The 19,059-nt window shown below is 40.5% G+C and overlaps 1 protein-coding gene across 1 annotated transcript in view; it reads right to left on the bottom strand.

Annotated features, from left to right (window-relative positions):
• The window catches only part of LOC145410172 (dynein axonemal heavy chain 3-like), a 115,787-nt gene that overhangs the window by 69,977 nt on the left and 26,751 nt on the right, over positions 1-19,059 (bottom strand). The window contains exons 15-29 of the mRNA XM_080280371.1: positions 17,793-17,857; positions 16,839-17,007; positions 16,148-16,308; positions 15,213-15,360; positions 14,372-14,516; positions 13,826-13,920; positions 12,120-12,236; positions 11,603-11,802; positions 10,089-10,266; positions 9,061-9,239; positions 7,355-7,438; positions 6,746-6,947; positions 2,664-2,870; positions 1,042-1,156; positions 323-521 (exon numbers count right to left, since the gene is read on the bottom strand). Of these exons, the coding sequence (XP_080136497.1) occupies positions 323-521; positions 1,042-1,156; positions 2,664-2,870; positions 6,746-6,947; positions 7,355-7,438; positions 9,061-9,239; positions 10,089-10,266; positions 11,603-11,802; positions 12,120-12,236; positions 13,826-13,920; positions 14,372-14,516; positions 15,213-15,360; positions 16,148-16,308; positions 16,839-17,007; positions 17,793-17,857 (2,264 nt within the window). The remainder of the gene's footprint in view (positions 1-322; positions 522-1,041; positions 1,157-2,663; positions 2,871-6,745; positions 6,948-7,354; positions 7,439-9,060; positions 9,240-10,088; positions 10,267-11,602; positions 11,803-12,119; positions 12,237-13,825; positions 13,921-14,371; positions 14,517-15,212; positions 15,361-16,147; positions 16,309-16,838; positions 17,008-17,792; positions 17,858-19,059) is intronic.

Here is a 19,059-nt window from a genome sequence, read left to right as displayed (position 1 = left end):
CAGGATGTTTATCTTCAGGTTTATAATAAACAAAAACTAAAAACAAATTTTTAAAATAATTTTTTACATACCACAGGGTGGGATAAAAATAAAAAAAGGCAATTGCGCAATCCATGGGTTAAAACTTAGAATAAACGTCATATTGTGAAAGGGTTAGAAAACAGAAACTACCTCATGTACTTCCTTCTGCATGATAACATTTTTTAAAGGCATATTCACCTTAATACAGACCCTCACAGAAAAGAGATTACTATAATAAGTATCCGGCTCTCAGCACAGTGATACAAATGACCACCACTTCTGCCCTCCCCCTTGTACGTACCTAAAGCATCGATCTGTGAGTGGGGTGATAACCAGTCTGGAGGTGTTGCCCAGATACTCATAGCCATAGTCCAGTGTGGTCAGCATCATGGACACCCGTACCAGCTCGTTCAACCAGTAATAGCGCAGCTGACACATCCAGGCAAAGTCCTGCACCCCACTCGCTCCTCGACATACCAACTCCCCTACCACATCACGGCCTAGGCAGGAGTGACCAGGGTATCACAACACAAGGCATCAACATCAGTATCACCACCATCACCATCATGATCTTTTCTCTTCACCTATGGATGGGGTGGGATAAAAAAGTTACATACAGTACAGTACAATCATGCCACAGCAGCACTCTTGGTGCAGCTCTGAATTATAATCTCTCAAGCGATGGCTGTCCTGTACGAAAAGAATGTATAAATGCTTTAGTAAAACGTGGATCAAACGTAATGCTTCTACTCTTTTCTCAAAATCTTTAAATTACCAGTTATTATGGCGAAGTGAATGATGTTAGAAGAATGCTGTAGGTGCTGGAGAGGGACACCTTTCTGACACAGCAACATCAATATAATCAGGGCAACTATGCTGTCATATGAATGTCCATCAACTCCCTTCCTATCCCCAAAAGAGGATGGTGTGTTACAGGAAAAATGGGGATTTCTGCCTACAGCACATTGGGCATGAGGTTACACCAACAACAACAGCAACAAGAGAATATGACAAACTTACCATGGACATAGGTGACAATAAGGGCAGCCATGGTAAGGCGAGTGCCCTGATCCAGCTTCCCTCTCACCAGCTCCACCACCTCCTGGATCCTCTCCTCACACACATCCACATACTCCTATCAACACACATGAGTGGTCAGAGAAGTAAGTCTGGTGTCTTGATTGATGTGAGTGGAATCTCAAGCTAAGGTGTGGAATAGCTTGATTACAGTATTTAAATTTGGTTAAAATAGACTTCACTGATTTACAAAATTCACTGACATGTCATAATATCATCACCTCTCTAACACCATTACTGTACACTATTCCTGAATGAGACAGCGCTATCATGTATCCTCTACATACTGTGAGTATTAGTGTTGATGTGGTGACACGTGAAGGAATGTGACACGTAGAACTGTACAGTTTTAAGGAATGGGTTGTCAAGGTTATGCCAAGAGTTAGATACATTAAAACACACACACACACACACACACACACACACACACACACACACACACACACACACACACACACAAACACACACACAATGAGGGAAACTATGTCTGTAAACCACAAAAAATGAGATGGTTTAATCAATAACCATAACAGTCTAAAATGAAGGAGTACATATCTTGATTGTGAAAAATCAGTACAGGGTACTGCTCTACTACTGGTGAGTAGATGTATAATTCCTAAAGCACATTGATGCAGCACCTTATTTCATGCTCATTACTACAGAAAAGTTATTACAGTATAAAAGTTTTCTAACTGCTCAGGGCTAACTTTTCAATATTATTATCATCATCTCATGCTCAAAGAGTGAGCAAAACTAAAGGAATATTTTAGGGATCATAAAATCAGAATGGGCATATACTATAAATGCAGCATTATATGCCAAGTACCGTACCTTCTGAGAGAACAGTGTTTTGCCTTGATCATTAAGCTTACATTTTATAACTAACTGTCAAAATGATAATAGCCAAGTGTAACCACTTTTTCAAAAGCTTGGGATGTGACAGAAAATGTTCCCCCAGGTAACCCACTGTAAGTCAATGTGTGCAAGTTTTAGCTCAACTACTATTAAGTTCTTGCAGACCCTAGATCCCAGCATCAGTGAAGAAACTGGCTATGGAAATGATGACCGTGAAAAGGAAAACACTACTAGCTAGAAAGTAAGAGGGAACAACTGAAGGAACAGATGACGAGGAAGTTCATTCCAAAATACAGAGCAAATATCTGTGCATTACCCAATACACATGGGCAACACTTTCTTTACAAACACATACAAGTAACTATGACACATAGCCACACAGGCAACTAGACCCTTTCACCACTGCTAGGCCTAAAATTGCCATCTCTGTCTTGAATTCTGAGCTGTAACAAAAGACTAATATTAAAATACTGTGAAACTCAAGAAGAAGTTTACAGAAAGGATGTAGGGCTGTAATATTTATACTGTCAATGGACAGACTTACCTTGAGACTGGCCTCTTTGGTGAGGATAGCTGTGATGTCAGCCATCTATATGATCTGTGCCATGGCCTACATGACCAGCTGGAAGGGAGTTTCTCACAAATGCAAACAGTACCACTACAAGCAACTACAACTCTCCCCTTTACATATCTGGTCTTGTCAGGCTTACCTTGAGACTGGCATTTTTGGTGAGGATGGCAGTGATGTCAGCAGTCCACATGATCTGTGCCACTGCCAGCACTACCTGTGATGGCCACTGGGTGATCCACTGGCGATGAGGTGTTAGTGGCTGATTCTCCACTGCCCTCACTGCTGAGTCCTGAACGCTCTGCACCATCATGTCCTCAACCTCAACCAACCACCTCTCCACCAACCCCTGCAGAAAGAAATGATGAAAAGACTGATGGTCAAGTTGAACACAGACACAAAGACACAAGCACGTGCACACACACACACACACACACACACACACACACATAGACATATAGACAAGATTGAAAAAGTTCAAAGGGCCGCTACAAGATGGATACCAAGCTTAAGGGACCTAAGCTACGAAGAAAGACTAAATAAACTGAATCTACCAACACTATAGGAGAGAAGGAAAAGAGGTGACATGATAATGCTATATAAGTGCATATCAGGAAAGGAGAAAATAGACATAAATGATTACTTAACATATGGAGAAGCATCAGCAAGAGGACACTGCAAAAAACTGCATAAGAAGAGAGGTGATAAAGACGTAAGGAAATTCAGTTTCCCAAACAGAGCAATTGATCAATGGAATGCACTACCGAATGAAATAGTGTGTGCCAAAACAATTCACAAATTTAAAGATATGTACGATAAATATGGTTTAAGACACGGGACAGTACGAGCTTGACTCATTCCTGTAAAGATACAATTAGGTAAGAACAATTAGGTAAGAATTAGGTAAGAACACACACACACACACACACACACACACACACACATACACACACACCACACACACACACACACACACACATACACACACACCACACACACACACACACACACACACACACACACAATAATGAAAGGGCATAACAACTATAAACAGGCAAGAAACGATTATACAAGAATAAGGAAGGAAGCCCAAAAACAGTTTGAGGAGGACATCGTAAATAAAAGTAGTGATCAACTAAAGCTATTTTACAGCTACATCCTAAGCAAAACCAAAGTAAAAGATAAAATATAATCCATCACAGATGAGAGTATCACCTACACACGAAAAGGATATTTGTGAAGCACTAAATAAGAATTTCCAATCAGTTTTTACAGAAGAAAATAATTTTGTGAGGGATTATATGGAACATGCATGCCCACACATACTACCAGATATACAAATACCAGAAAAAGAAATACAAGAGGAGTTAAGTAAATTAGACAAAGGAAAAGCAAATGGTCCTGATGAAATTTCATGTTGGGTGCTACATGAATGTGCAAAGGAGTTAAGTAAACCATTATCTTTAATTTTCAAGGAATCATTGGGACAAGGTAAACTACCTGATACAGTATTTAGAGGAAAGCAAACATTGTTCCCTTATTCAAGAAAGGGAATAGACAAAATCCACTCAATTACATATTGACCAGTATCACTAACCAGTGTTGTAAGCAAGGTATTAGAAAAGCTGATACGAAAAGTTTGAGTAAATCACCTAGAAGAACACAATATGATAACAGAAAGACAGTTTGGTTTCAGAAAGAGAAAATCATGTGTTACTAATTTGTTGAGCTACTATGACAGAGCAACCAAAACATTACAGAACAGCGAAGGATGGGTAGACAGTATCTATTTAGATTTCAAGAAAGCATTTGACAGAGTACTGTATCAAAGACTTTTATGGAAACTGTACCATCAAGGAGGAATTTGAGGCAAACTGTATTGTTGGCTGCAAGATTTTCTTAAAAAAAGAGAAATGAGAACAGTACTAAGGGGAAATTACTCATCATGGAGGGAAATGACTAGTGGAGTTCCACAGGGCTCAGTGCTGGCACCAAATATGTTTTTAGTGTATATAAATGATATAGACAGTAACACTGGAAATGAAAACTATCTAAGTATGTTTGCTGATGATGCAAAAATACAAAGGAGAATTACTAACACAGACACTTGCAAAGAGCTACAAAAAGAATTAAATAAACTTCATGAATGGAACAATACATGGCAAATGGAATTCAGCGAGGACACGTGTCATGTAATCAAGTTTGGCAAAAGTGGAAAAAGACCTGATTGGGATTATAAGTTAGGAAGTAAAACCCTACATACATTAGAAAAAGAGAAGAACCTAGGTGTGATGATCAATAACGGACTATCTCCGGCTGACCACATCAGTGAGAAGGTATGGAACATGTATACACTGCTTGCAAATATGAGAATAGCATTCACATACATAAATGAAGACATGCTAAGAAAGATAATAACTCATTCATCGATCAACCCTGCAGTACGCGTCAGTAATCTGGAGTCCTCATCTCAAAAAACACATAGAGAAGATTGAAAAAGTTCAAAGGGCCGTAACAAGATGGGTACCAAACATAAGGGATCTAAGCTACGAAGATAGACTAGAAAAACTGAATCTGTCTACACTACAGGAGAGAAGGAAAAGAGAAGACATGATTATGCTATATAAATGCATATCAGGGAAGGAGAAAATAGACATAAATGATTACATAACCTATGGGGATGCATCAGCAAGAGGACACTGCAAAAAACTGCATAAAATGAGAGGCAATAAAGACATAAAGAAAATTAGATTCCTAAATGGGGCAACTGATCAGTGGAATGCACTACTGAATGAAACAGTGTGTGCCAAAACAATTCATAAATTTAAGGATATGTACGATAAAAATGGTGTAAGACACAGGACAGTACGAGCTTGACTCATTCCTGTAACGATACAATTAGGTGAGAACAATTAGGTAAGGTAAGAACACACACACACACACTGGATAAATGTAGATATGGAGACAGGACAACACAAGCTTAACTCAAATCCTGTATACTACAAATAAGCAAATACAAATAGGTAAACACACACACACACACGCACGCACACATGCACGCACACACACACACACACACACACACACACATCCCATCCAGGATAGTTTGTCACCTGAATAACACATTAACAAGGCAGTTAGAGAGACATATAAACTCCTGACTAATATAGAGCAGCTTTTCATTATATGGATGAGGAGATGATGAAAAAATTGATAGTGGCCATGATTCATCCCAGGTTAGAATATGCAGCAGTAGTGTGGTCCCCACACAAAAAGAAAGATATAAACGAGATTGAAAGAATACAAAGAACAGCAACCAAAATGGTCCCCAGTCTGGCAGATTTGTCGTATAGAGAGAGGTTGGAAAAGCTGGATTTGCCTTCCTTAGAAGAAAGGAGAAAGAGAGGAAACATGATTGCAGTGTTCAGGACCATGGTGGGAGAAGATAAAATTGACAAAGAAGATCTGTTTTTATGGGATAAGAGAGTAACAAGCGGACACGGAATGAAACTCAAGAAACCAAGCTGCTTCAAGGATATCAAGAAATATAGTTTTCCTTATAGATGTATAGACCTGTGGAATGGTCTGGACAAAGAGATCGTCCAGTCTAAAGACTTAAACGAGTTTAAAGCTAAATTTGACTTACTGAGAGACCCCACGTGCGTAGCTCATTTCCTGTATATCACAATTAGGTAAATACACACACACACACACACACACACACACACACACACACACACACACAGACCCAATTGCCCTGGGACACTGATACAAAATAATTTGGGAGGAACAACTACAATGTGTGGAGGAATGATAGAGAGGGGAAGTTTGGGGGAGGTGCAATGATTCTAACCCATACTGACTTAAGAACATGAGATGAAATAAAAGGAGCTTGTGTTAGTATTGGAGAAAATAAGTAGACATGTGAAGGGTGTACAAAAACTATCACTTCTTCATTCTCTTACCAGCCAATGCTGAAAAAACATGTGTGTTTTATAACAACAAAAAATTAATGAAAATAGAGCATGAAAGTGACAGCTTTTACTTCAATCTCCAAACCCTATTTCTCCCACATTCAAGTGGGAAGGCTTTGAGCATGGATGCTTGATCTCACTGGGGACAAATCAGCCCCAGGTTATGTACAGCCTCCAGGGAAACAAAGTCATGGACTTGTAAATAAAAACAATGAAAAAGAATAAACAACACTGTATGTCTGATCCTAACCCTGGCCTTGGACGGAATGACTCTGTTGCTGAACTGCACCAACTCCCCCTCAGCAGAGATCATGCCCTCAATCTCTTGCATGGGGGAGAAATGAAGGCGGCTGATGCCCTCAAAGCATTTCCTTAAGTGCGGCTGCACTCGTTGAGGGTCCTTTGTCTCAGAGAGGATTTCCAGTAGTTCATCATTGGACAGAAAGAAAAATCTGAGAGGATAAAGATATATAAGTGCTTTGTGTAAGCCATTATGCTATAAAAAATGTACAGCATATTAGTTAGGGTAATAAAATAAACTTTGCACAGCATTATATTAGTGACGTGTATACACAAGGCCCTTATGTTCATAATATTATTATCATCATCATCATCATCATCATCATTATCATCATCATCATTATCATCATCATCACCATTATCATCATCATCATCATTATCATCATCATCATGACCATTTTACCACTTAAAGATGGGCTGAGGTAGGATCCAGAAACTGAGAAAAAGAAAGCATGAAATGCAAAGAACTATCAACAGCATGCTCACTGAAATGGGTGCCAAACAGTTATCTATACATCAACTCCTGATTAACAGACACTTCCAGACAGATGTCCATTACCTTGGGAAAAAAAGCCGTTTTTTCTCCAGGTAGTCATTCAGTCCCTTCTGTATCTCTTCTAGCAGTCGATTACATTCATGTAGTCTGAAATAGCAGGATAGTAGCTGTAGTTAGAGGGTGACAACAAAGTCAGTGATTTGGATGCCATGATGAATGTTTTTTACTCATTCATTCATTGCCAGACGCCATGTATCCCACACGGGGTGGCCAAGGGCTTAGAGTTAATTGTTTTACAGGGAGGGGCACTAATCCTCCACCAACCCCACTTGACACGTAGGGATGCCAACAGCATCTGGTGTTATAGTGAAAATATGAAGACACTCCACCTCAGTCAAAGAGTAAGCCATCCAGTGTTGGTGCACATTAAGTCTGTCATGGAGTTTGTGGCTTATGTTGCCAAACCAGAGCTTTTGCAGGAACATTTGCTGTTTACTTTGATGCTGAATACATGCCTGAAGCTCCTTCTGTGTAAAATACTATAATAAAATCTTTATATAAATAAGCACATATTTGGAACCAGCCTGTCTCCTTTGTGTTATGTAACTTACATAACTAGTCACCTGCTTTCGACTCTACCTATTTCCATTTGAACATCTTATTTTCATTTTTAATATATAACAACATTTATAGCACCTGTATCTGAACAAGCATTCAGTGCAGATGAGACAGGCCTATGACAGCATATGTAAAAAAGAAACACATTTTAAATAATTAAAATCCTGTTAACCTACCATAATAAATGGTGGAGATTGTCAGACGTGAAAGGATTGAACTTGCTGGTGAATCTCTTGAGTGTGTGGAAGAGTTTTGTTATTTGGGAGACATGTTGTGTGCTGGAGGTGGGGCTGGAGCTAGCTCTGTGGCTAGGGTGAGAAGTGGTTGGAAGAAGTTCAGGGAGCTCTTGCCTCTCCTGACATCGAGAGGGCTCTCCCTATGTGCTAAGGGGTCTTTGTATGCAGCATGTGTTAGGAGTGTAATGCTGTATGGCAGTGAGACCTGGGCAGTGAAGGAGGAAGATATTCGCCGGCTCAGACGTACAGAAATGACAATGATCAGGTGGATGTGCAGTGCGTCCCTGCGTCCAAGGCCTGGAGGGGCTGGGTTTACAATGGAAGAGTTGAGAGGTGGGATGGGACTGGAGTGTATTGGTGCTGTGATGAGGAGAGGTAGATTGAGGTGGTTTGGACATGTGGAGAGGATGGGGGATGATAATTGGGTGAGGAAGGTGAGAAGTGTTAATATTGGGGGTGGGGTTATGAGGGGTAGACCGAGAAAGACATGGGACGAGGTCATTAAGTGTGACCTTAGGGTTAAGGGACTGAACAGGGAGGCTGCAATGGATCGTGCAGCGTGGAAAGCCGCCATTAGGTGACCAAGGCCGACACATGCAAGCATGTTGGAGCCTTTAAAAACGAAAACGAAAACGAAAAACGATATAAGGGTGGACATTGTAAAACTGGTATTGAAACAGGTTTTGCATAATGACAGGATGACCTGTACAGGGTTTTATAGGGGTTAAACCCCGTGCAGAAAGGGTTGGGGAGTAGCACATCATTATCCAAAAATATGCATTATCTGACAGAGCCTTGGCTGAATTATAACAGATAAATGGAGGATTACTGTATTAAGAAATGAAAAGTGACAGTATGGAATGGGTCAAGCCTGCCATGGCCTAACTCTTTCTCTTTCCCTGACCATCAACTAACCTGGGCAGCATATCTGGCTGTTGTGTGGCAACAAGGGCATGAGGGTCAGTGAGGGCAGTAGACATTAACTGCCTCCAGGTGGCATCTACACGAGTAAACTTTCGCCCCTCCACTGGCATCTGCTTCATGATGTCCTCAGAGGAGAAGATCGGTTCCAGGTACAACCACGTCACTTGGCACTGTGAATGGATGAGGGTGTGCTTGGTACTCAGGGTTTACTTAAAACATTAGGTACTCATTATTTCCACCAAAGTTTATACCCTGAACACCCCCAGCACTGACACATGTATCCAATCAACCCATAAAATTACCAAAAACCAGCACTAATCACCTCCCTCTCCTCCACTACTGCTACCAGGCTTCAGGGGTAAGACATACTACTGTCATACTGTAAAGCATGATAGTAAGTCGCTCTCAATTATTTTATGAAGAAAAACAAGACATATGATGAAACCACACTATGATATCTTGTCGTTTCCCAGCTTCTAAAATTTGTGGTGAAGTGATTTGTAACACAAAAATAACATCCCCACCCCACATGACTAGGTACTCCTGAGGGCACAAAAATTATGGACTATAGAGGAAGTAGGAAAAATGCAGGTGGGAGACAGGCTATACACTGGGGGAAGAATAATTTACAAGCACAGATTATCAGAGAAATGGGCAATACAGACTGGGAATTAAAAAAAAAGTTAAGCACTGTGAAGAAAGGCAGCTTAATCACTGTCAAAATAGGATGGTTAGGAACTGCAGAGTACAGTAACTAATTTGGTACTAAAGGACAGAGATAAGCTAGAAACTATTGTGAGGAATATATGATACAAGCTTTAATGAGGTAAGTTAAATAAAGCAATGTGGTAAGGTAGCTGACCAGGTTCTGCTGGGAAGATAAGTCTCTGAAATACTGGACAGTATACAAGTAAAGTTGGCTAAACTTTAGTATCTTACATGTAAAGTAGCAAGGGTTACCTATGTTTGAAATCTTTTAATCTGAAACAGGCAAAACATATAGAACAACTCTGGCTGACCTTGATCCATGCATCAAGAATATCTTGCATGGATAGAAGTTTCTCCTCCCAGCTGCGTATCTCTGCCTCAAAGGGTTTAACGTAAGGTGAACCCCGCATGGTCTGCACCTTCTGTGTATGTTCATCCAGCAACACCTGAATGTCATCCACCGCTGCCAGGATTGACACACCCGTCTCTCTATCATACATCAGAGACATAACAGTTACAGTTATGTAGTGTAAAAGAACTAAATGTCATAGGCATATAAAACTGTGCACTGATACATACAGTGAACATCAATTCCTTGGGTGTCTTGTCATCACATATACGGGCTGTGGTGGACAAGACTCTCCTTCATCTAACCATTTTCAAGAGACTTCACGTCAATAAACTTTCTCAGCAATGGGGAGGTGTACAAGAGATTAGAGGACATAACTCATTCCTCATCAGTCATTACTTATAACAAGGACTGATCATATGTCACATTCATTACCCACAGTCAGTGATAAAACATTAGAATTTAGACAATATGACTTCCTTACCTCTATACTCAGACCCCTTCTAATTAATTATTTTGTTGATAAAAAACACCTCCAAATACTGCTGAACTCTTTCTCTCACCTCATAATTATACATTGCTTATGATACCATCTACATTTAGAGTTAAACAAGTTTGTGCTCATCCATTCATCATCCAATCCTGTGTTGCCCCATTTTGAGGATGGGAGCCAAGGAAAATGCTACATCCCAGACATCTAAGGCAAGGGGAAGAGTAGGGAAGAGTACTGTCAGTAAGTGAGCTATAAACCCCCAATTACCTTCACACTATTCTCCTCAGCTCACTCTGGTGAGGGGCTGTCAGCCACTAGGAAACATTGGTTCACTGCACGGGACAACCCTGCAGAGGCAGCTGCTTGCATATGGTTGACAAGTCTGCTCAGCCAGAGAGACTGAGGCTGATTAACAACAATAAGAACAATCTCTAAGACTGAACCCTTATAGGCCATACACAGCTGGAACACCATAACCCACTAGGCCACCCAGTATCCAGCTGCTGGTTATATAGTTAATACCCAATGTAGAATATGATCTGAGTTACTTAAAATTTCATGTCAATGAAGACTCAAACACCTTATTAACCATATGGCACATGAGGCTTACTTGTGAAACTCTACATCCCTCAGAAACACTGCATCGTAGCTACAGTAACAAGGTATTTAAAAATTCCCATACCACTCACTGCATCTTAGCCAACAAGGTATTTAAAAATTCTCATTCATCCCACTCCCTCCAATATCCATCTAGGACTTTATGACTAAAGCTCATGTACTGTTGCTTTCATTCTCCTGAGGACACCATCCATGTTAACAGTAAGAAGGGAAGAAAAAAAATCTAACTCAGTCTTACGGTTTCCATATGCTTGCTTGGCTTTATTCTTCCCCTGGACCAAAAAGATACAAAAAATAAAATCATTATCAATATCAGGCTCCAGTAAATCCATAAAAGTCTTGGTGTAGTGGTTTACAACACCCACCTCCATGGTTTAAACTCAAAGACCACATTGGCCCACTCCCCCTTCATTTTCTCAAGGGCCTTCTCCAAACTGAACTCCTTGGAAGCTGCATGACTGATCTCCTCCAGTTTCCTTTGCACACTGGGCAGCCCCGCCTCAATCATATCTGCCAGGGATGTCTCAGGGGTAAGCTTCAACTCCATGCCCAGGTGCTCTCCCAGCTGGAATTGGGGTAGGGACAGAGGAAAAAGGGCACATGTAAGCATATACTATATGCTGAAAATACTGTGAAAACACATCATAAATACTGTGATAACATTATGTAAACATATGGTGTAAATTACATATATCATCTCCTTTTATATATCATTCTTATAAAGAATGAATTAAATCAGAAATTAATCTGGCAACTGTACTTGGTTCCAAAGAACTTGGAAGATTTAAGTGCAATATGACCATTCCATGTAAAATGATCATATATATGGCACAAGGACATTAAAAAATATTCCACTGTCAAGCTGTATGCCTGGAGCCTGACCTGCATCCAGTGTCGCTCCCGCAGGCCTGGGTTGCAGATACACTGTAGGACTGGCACATGCAAACGGAACTTCTCAATTCTCTCCTTCACGTACTCTGCCACACGTCGAGACCCAACCTGTAACACTCAGATCATTACAGAATGCCACTCAAAATCATGAAGACACTGAAAACACAAATACAGTAACAAATAAACAGCTTACTTTAACCGTATCATGGCTGCATCCACTGCCGTCCACACCACAGGAAAGTGTCCTTACTCTATTAGCAAAAACAACTGCTTACTCTCTCTCTTTCTCTTTCTCTCTCTCTAATTTTTTTAAGTAAGCATCCTCTCTAAATACAGGGTGTCCAAAAAGTTACTGTGCTGTGGAAAAGGATTAAGTAAAGTTCTAAAAAAGTGAAGTTTTACGTACAGTATTGCTGTTTCTCCTACAGCAAATGCTGAAAATGTCCCTCAGAAGCCTGAAGATGCCTGCACACAATGCTGCATATTGTCAAACACATTCTGAAGGGTGGCGGGAGTTATCTGTTCGATGTGTTGGGTAATTGCCGTCTTCAGCTCCTCCAGAGTGTGCGGATTGATCTTGTACACCCGTCCCTTCAGTGCACCCCAGAGACAAAATCTGGGGGAGTGAGGTCCGGAGACCTAGGAGGCCAGATTCCACAGGAGATTATGCGATCAGCAAAGAAGTCTTCCAGAAACTTTAATGATGCATGGGCCATGTGTGCAGTTGCCCCGTCTTGTTGGAACCAGCCTTCTTCAATCTCATGCTCAATAAGCTGGCCTACGAATGGTTTCAGAATGTGAGTGCGGTACCGTTCTGCGTTTATGGTGTCACTGAAGAAAATTGGCCCAATGACACGCGTACGACTTAAGGCACACCATACTCCGACCTTCTGATCGTGCAGAGGAATTTCCTTTAATTCATGCGGGTTTTCAGTGCTCCATAGACGAGTGTTCTGGCTATTCATGTACCCAGAAAGATGAAGCCGCGCCTCATTGGTGAAGTAGGTTATGTCAAGGATGTCCCCACCTTTGTCCTGGAGAAAGTTCTGAAACCAATTACAGTAATCAACGTAGGACTGGTGACCGCTCTTTCTCAGCTGGTGCACTACCAACACCTTGTATGGAAAGAACTTCAACTTCCGCCGCAGAATGTCGTGCACATGGGCCTGCTGGTATAACTGTCTTACAGACTTCTTTGGACTCTTCACCATCATATCCTGGACCTCAATAACTTTCTTTTCTGAGGTTGAGGGCCTACCAGTTCAGGGAGCATCTGCAACACTGCTTGTTTTGTGAAATTTGGCTATCAAATTTTGCACGGAATTACAGTGGGGCACCTGTGCATCTGGAAATTGCTGGGCAAACCTTTGTTGCAGGGTATCTGTGAATTTTCCATCGTTATGGAACACATGCTCCACCAGGAATATTCATTGTTAAATTGTCAACACCATTATCACTCGGCCAATATGGGTGTGCACTCCCACTCCCAGTCAACTGTCAACTGAGTCGGGCATTCCAGAACATCTGTGAGCAAGCAGTAGTGCCATCTACCGCATAGTGGAAACGCAGGACATACAACTTACAGGTCTCGTATACAATATCGTACATATAACTTTAATGTCATTACAAATTTCTCACTGCACAGTAACTTTTCAGACACCCTGTACTAGCTGTTACGTTTTCCATGTGACTCTCACCTGGTCCATGAAAGTCTTAGTGAGTCTGTACATGGTCTTCCACATGGCCTCAACCTCCTCACTGATGGCTTCGGCATCAAGACCAGCAAATGGACCTAAGACCAGGGCAGGTAGTAAAAAGATTATTAACTATAACACATTTGTTTTAATCTGACTAGATCCCCAACCCCTTTCAGATCAGCTGATGTCCAAATGTATTTAGACTGATGGATCCTTCTGACAAGTTGCACAGACTCATTTCCTCATAACTAAGGGTCACTGGATTTAATGCAACTATGATTTAGAATTCAATTTGTGCAAGTTACCTAGTTTCATCTGGTACAAACAAACTGACTACACAAAACTCTGGATATTATTAGGAAAAATGAAGTTCTCTACAATATCATTAAAGTTCAGTACAGTACTGACAAAAATTTCTAAAATACAATCATATCACTAAAGGACTGACAAAAAAATGAAAATATAGTTAGATCTTAACAAAATTCTGAGCCCAGAAGTTATTAATTTCTCTAAATCAGGAACCACAAGCATCAAAACGGCACTGACCATTGTACCATCTCTCGTATTTCTGGTGAAAGTCATAGGTGGTGTGCCAGAGCTGGTCGTAGGGTTCCTTCAGCGCCACCATTGCTTGCAGCAGCGGGAACTTGGTTGTCTCCCAGCTCAGTAGACTCTGTTCCTCATTAATACCCTGACACAATCACCCAAACCAAAAATTAAGGGTAGGTCCATTATTGCAATCACCATTTTAAACTTTCACTCTGCTCATCACTGATGCCCTAACAAACTGTCATACCTAAAAATGTAATCCAATATTTTACATCATTTTCACATTTACCATAAATCTGACACACCATTATACTGCAAAAATACCACAATATATTTATCATCATCATCATCATTATCAACATCTGCATTATCACTATCATCACCATCATTATAAACCAACTCTCTGCACCTCAATGTAAGAGGCATTAAAGAGGAATTCTGTATATTATACAAAACTATCTAAGGGCAACAAGAATAGTTAAAAAGCACCTACAATGAAGTGGTTAACTCTTTTAGTTTGGTGACACATTTTTCATTTCAGTTTTGCTGTTAGCAGACAACTTTGTTCATTTAAGGATGGACTTTTCAAGCATGAGAGGTTGGATGTGGCCTGCATTAACATCTTCACTTGTAAAGATCTTTTCTAACTAAAGTCACTGAAGTAGTTACCCTTGTTATTGTTGTCACTTCTGCTATTACAGGTTCATTTAGACGTGAAACCAATCAGCTCCAGGAAACTGACACTGCAAGAGCTCTGCTGACACTGTGTAGAAAGATTGTCTATGTTGTGATAATGAGGTACATGCAATGAATGAATGAAGAAGTTAAATATACCAACCATGAGTTCTTCCTTGGCCAGCTGGAACTGTGAGGTGAGGCGATCAAGTAGCTCCACATTTCTCTTCATTGTGTCCACACGGATCTCCTTCATGATAAAGTTGTCCCTTCCTCGTACCTCTTCAAGCTCCTTCTGGTACACCTGCAGCCTGAGGATGTGGCCAGTAAGGGTGGGGCAAACAGGGATGAGGAATACAAGGGTGAGGCAAGCAGGGGTGTGGCAGGCAGCAGTGAGTAGACAAGGGTGAGACAGGAAAGGGCAAAGCAGATAGGGATGAGACGGGGAGAGATAAGACAGGTAATGGAGAGACAGGCAGGGATGAGGCATGCAAGGGTGAAGTATGAAGGTAGCAAGTCATCAACAATGGGGGGAAGCAACCATGTGTTTAACTGTTTCTGCGCCATGCCATAATTTTTATTTTTTTCTTGTTGCTACCAGATGATTTTATTCTGATTAGAAAACAACAAATAATGAAATGGATAATGAAATATAGGTCTAACTTCTCCAGTTCACACAGTCTCTCCTAAGATCAATCAAATCATCAGAAGATACCAAAAATGAAATACAAAATACTGTACATCTAACAGCTGAGAGGGTTAAACCTTAAATTGTGTAGGAGAAGCCAAGTCCCTGATTTTTGACAGAGATTCATAGGACTCCTATGGCTATCAGGATTTGATCAGGTTGCACCCCATGTTACAGGGTGCAGTCAACAATGATGTCAAAAGGCCAGACATTTGTTTCTTCATCACGTACTTCAGAGGTTAATTATAAAAAACTGTGAGATAATGAGGGCAGACGTTTTTTTCCTTCATCATGTACTGCAGCAATAAAATGTACAAATTTGAAGGTCTTAACAGCACAAAAGGATGCAAACAATATCCCAGTAGTTTTTATGAGGACTCACTATACCCCTTGCGTTCTTCCCAACTTACGTCTTTTCAAAGGCAGCAACCCTAGCCTTCAGTGCAGTTTCCTTGAGGTCACGTTTGTGAGAGAGTCGGGTCTCAGCCAGTCTGAAGTCCTCGTGGATCTTGTGAGGCCAGGCATACATGCGGTTGATCAATGGCACCTGGTCCTCAGGTACACGTCCAAACTGACACACGGGAACACAGAGGCAGATGATGAAAGAAGGACAGTGGAGGAGAAATCAGGTGAAAAAAGGATGAGGATGGAAAAATTTGATGAAAGAAGAAAGGGAAAGGTATAGTGGTCTCTAAGTAATTACAGCAGCTTGTGTGAAAATTCAATTTTATGTTTACGTTGCAAGCAAGAAAGGCATAGTCTCTATGAAGGATACCCAAAAAGTGACTGCCAAGAGCATGGGGACTGATTGTCATATTTGGTTAAATCACTCAAGACCAAAGTTGGAAAAGGTGAGACAGGCTGAGTGTAGAGTAGTTCTTATTCAGACTGGACTTAATATCATACCATTTCATTCACATCAGAAGGAACATTTTTCACTATATGATATCTCCCTTAAGCTATAAAATATACATCAGTTTGGCAGTAGCAAGAGTACAGTAAAATATTAATGAAGTCACTGCATCAAAAGCATGAAAAAGAGATACGCTGGGCTGAAAGGGTTAAATATAATTTTGCCTCTGCTTTTCTTTGGTAACTTACCTGTAAGAGAAACATGAGCCTGTCTGTGGCATTCTGTATCTCCTGCAGCAATTGTGTCATGGTCTGTGACGAACACACATGCAGATAGTTGCTCAGCTCCACAATCTCTGCCGTCACATCTGTCACCTGACTCAGTTTCGTTGACATCTCATCAAAGGAGCGGCAGATGCTGAAGCACAGTACAGTTCAGAGGTTAAGCAGACTTACTACCTTGCCAGTTTTTTTTATCTGATATACAATTACAAGGGTGATTCTTCCCATACTATGAATAATAGGAAAGCCTCTCCATTTGCTACCAATACAGATCTGTTTCCATCTTGTTCCCTTTGCCAACAGTGCAAATGGGAGTCTGGATGTCATCTGATTGTTGTAAGTCATCTTATAGGGATAGAATGGAAAACTGTGAAAGCTGCCTACCTGTATTAAGAACCTTCAGGCACTCAACAGGTATAATCTAGTTTTTTTTTCTTCTTACCATGAGCACCCAGCTCATGGTGGCCTCAGCATGTCATGTAGGCAGATGATGCATCATCCCATGGACAACTGATCTAACCCACCACGTGACCAACAGTAAATAGGTGGAAGCAGGAAGGATAATGGCATGTAGCCTCCAGTCAATGGCAATGCTAATTTAAATACAGTAGAATTGAGAAATATTCAGGCAGAAGAAACAGAACTAAGAATAAAAGTATTGCTTAAATGTTCAAAAATCATCACCAGAAAATACAATAACAGGTAAGGAAAACAACCCTTCTGCAGTGAAAGGAATGACTGTCAACAATGGAAAACATCTATTACTGTACTAAAAATGACTCACGACAGTGGACCAATCCCATGAAGAATTAATAATGAAACTGAGAAAAACAGTTCTCTCCAGTCAACATTCAGGGTAGAATGTATGATACAGCTGGAGTAGCAAGTACAGGATAAATATGAATAAAATGGATCACTTACTCTTTATCATGCTCCTTGTTGCGCACTACAAAGTAGTCCAGGATGGCAGTTGTTAACTCCTTCACCTATGCAAGATACTAAGAGTTCGTGATCCTATAGTAAATCATATCTACATGCAAATATAACCTTTATCTTAACCTGTCTGGACAATGTTAACCCATGAAGGGCAAGCCACTGCTCCAACCGTGCTTATGGAAGAGAGTGAGAAACAGCCTAAGTTGTGCCCTGGACAACTCCACTAAAAAATTTCCCACCCCAGCAACAAAAATCATCCACTTTCATCTCACAAGAACCATTATTTCACCACAGTACCACTTAACATGTCTCAGTTTCACTTTTGATGCCATGAAAAGTAGTAACACAACATCTGCATCTCATAACATCATATCATGCCATCATGCCTACTCACTTACACAACTTTCCTCATGCTGCTACACTCAACCAGAATTGATAATATTTTTGCTGTTTTCTTCAGTGTCATGGTTCTGTACATACATCTATCACTGTTATGATAAAAACTTTATTAAAGAAAAACTCATTTTTGGTCTTTTTTTTTCTACACTCGGGAGGATTCTAGGGGGTAATTGTGCACTTCACAAGTTAACTAGATTATACTTGAGCTCAAATGCGAATAATCTCAACTAAACATTCACATTCTGTATCAAAATTTATGCAACAGAATATTGCAAAAAGAACTCAGGTTGTTTTAATTTGATCAACATTACACACTAGTTTCTGATGTAGGAGAAAGCCATGACAATATATTCTTCGCATGCTAAACTCAGCTTAGATAGTTACTCAGGAACTGAAATGAAGTCAATTGTAATGACAAACTAGAATCAATGTTTGGGTAATGTCTGCTTGGTTTTTATCAATAAACAATATCTCCAACAGGAGATGTTATATGCTGATGACTTGATGCTGATTCCAGAGAATGAAAGGGAGACAGAGGAAAGATTTAGGAAATGGAAAGACAGAACTGGACACAAAGATTTAAGAAGAAATATGGATAAAACAAAAGTAATTATATTTAGGACTGGTGGTGATACCGTCAAAGCAGAGGGAGTGGTCATGTGCAGTTTGCCACAACGGTGTGGGAAATAACTCCATCTTGTGCAATGTTTGTGGTAAGTGGGTGCATATGAGATGTAGTGGTTTTTACACGTAGACTGCGAAATAATGTTGATTCCATGCATGCAGTGTATCAGGGAGAGCATGGAGGGATTGTTAGGCATAAAAGGATTGATCTTGTTGGGGCTTCTCCTGA

This window comes from Coenobita brevimanus, chromosome 84, assembly GCF_032717465.1.
Source record: "Coenobita brevimanus isolate Jiangsu-jjx chromosome 84, ASM3271746v2, whole genome shotgun sequence".
Classification (NCBI taxonomy): domain Eukaryota; kingdom Metazoa; phylum Arthropoda; class Malacostraca; order Decapoda; family Coenobitidae; genus Coenobita; species Coenobita brevimanus.
This window is presented reverse-complemented; position numbering and strand designations above follow the sequence as displayed.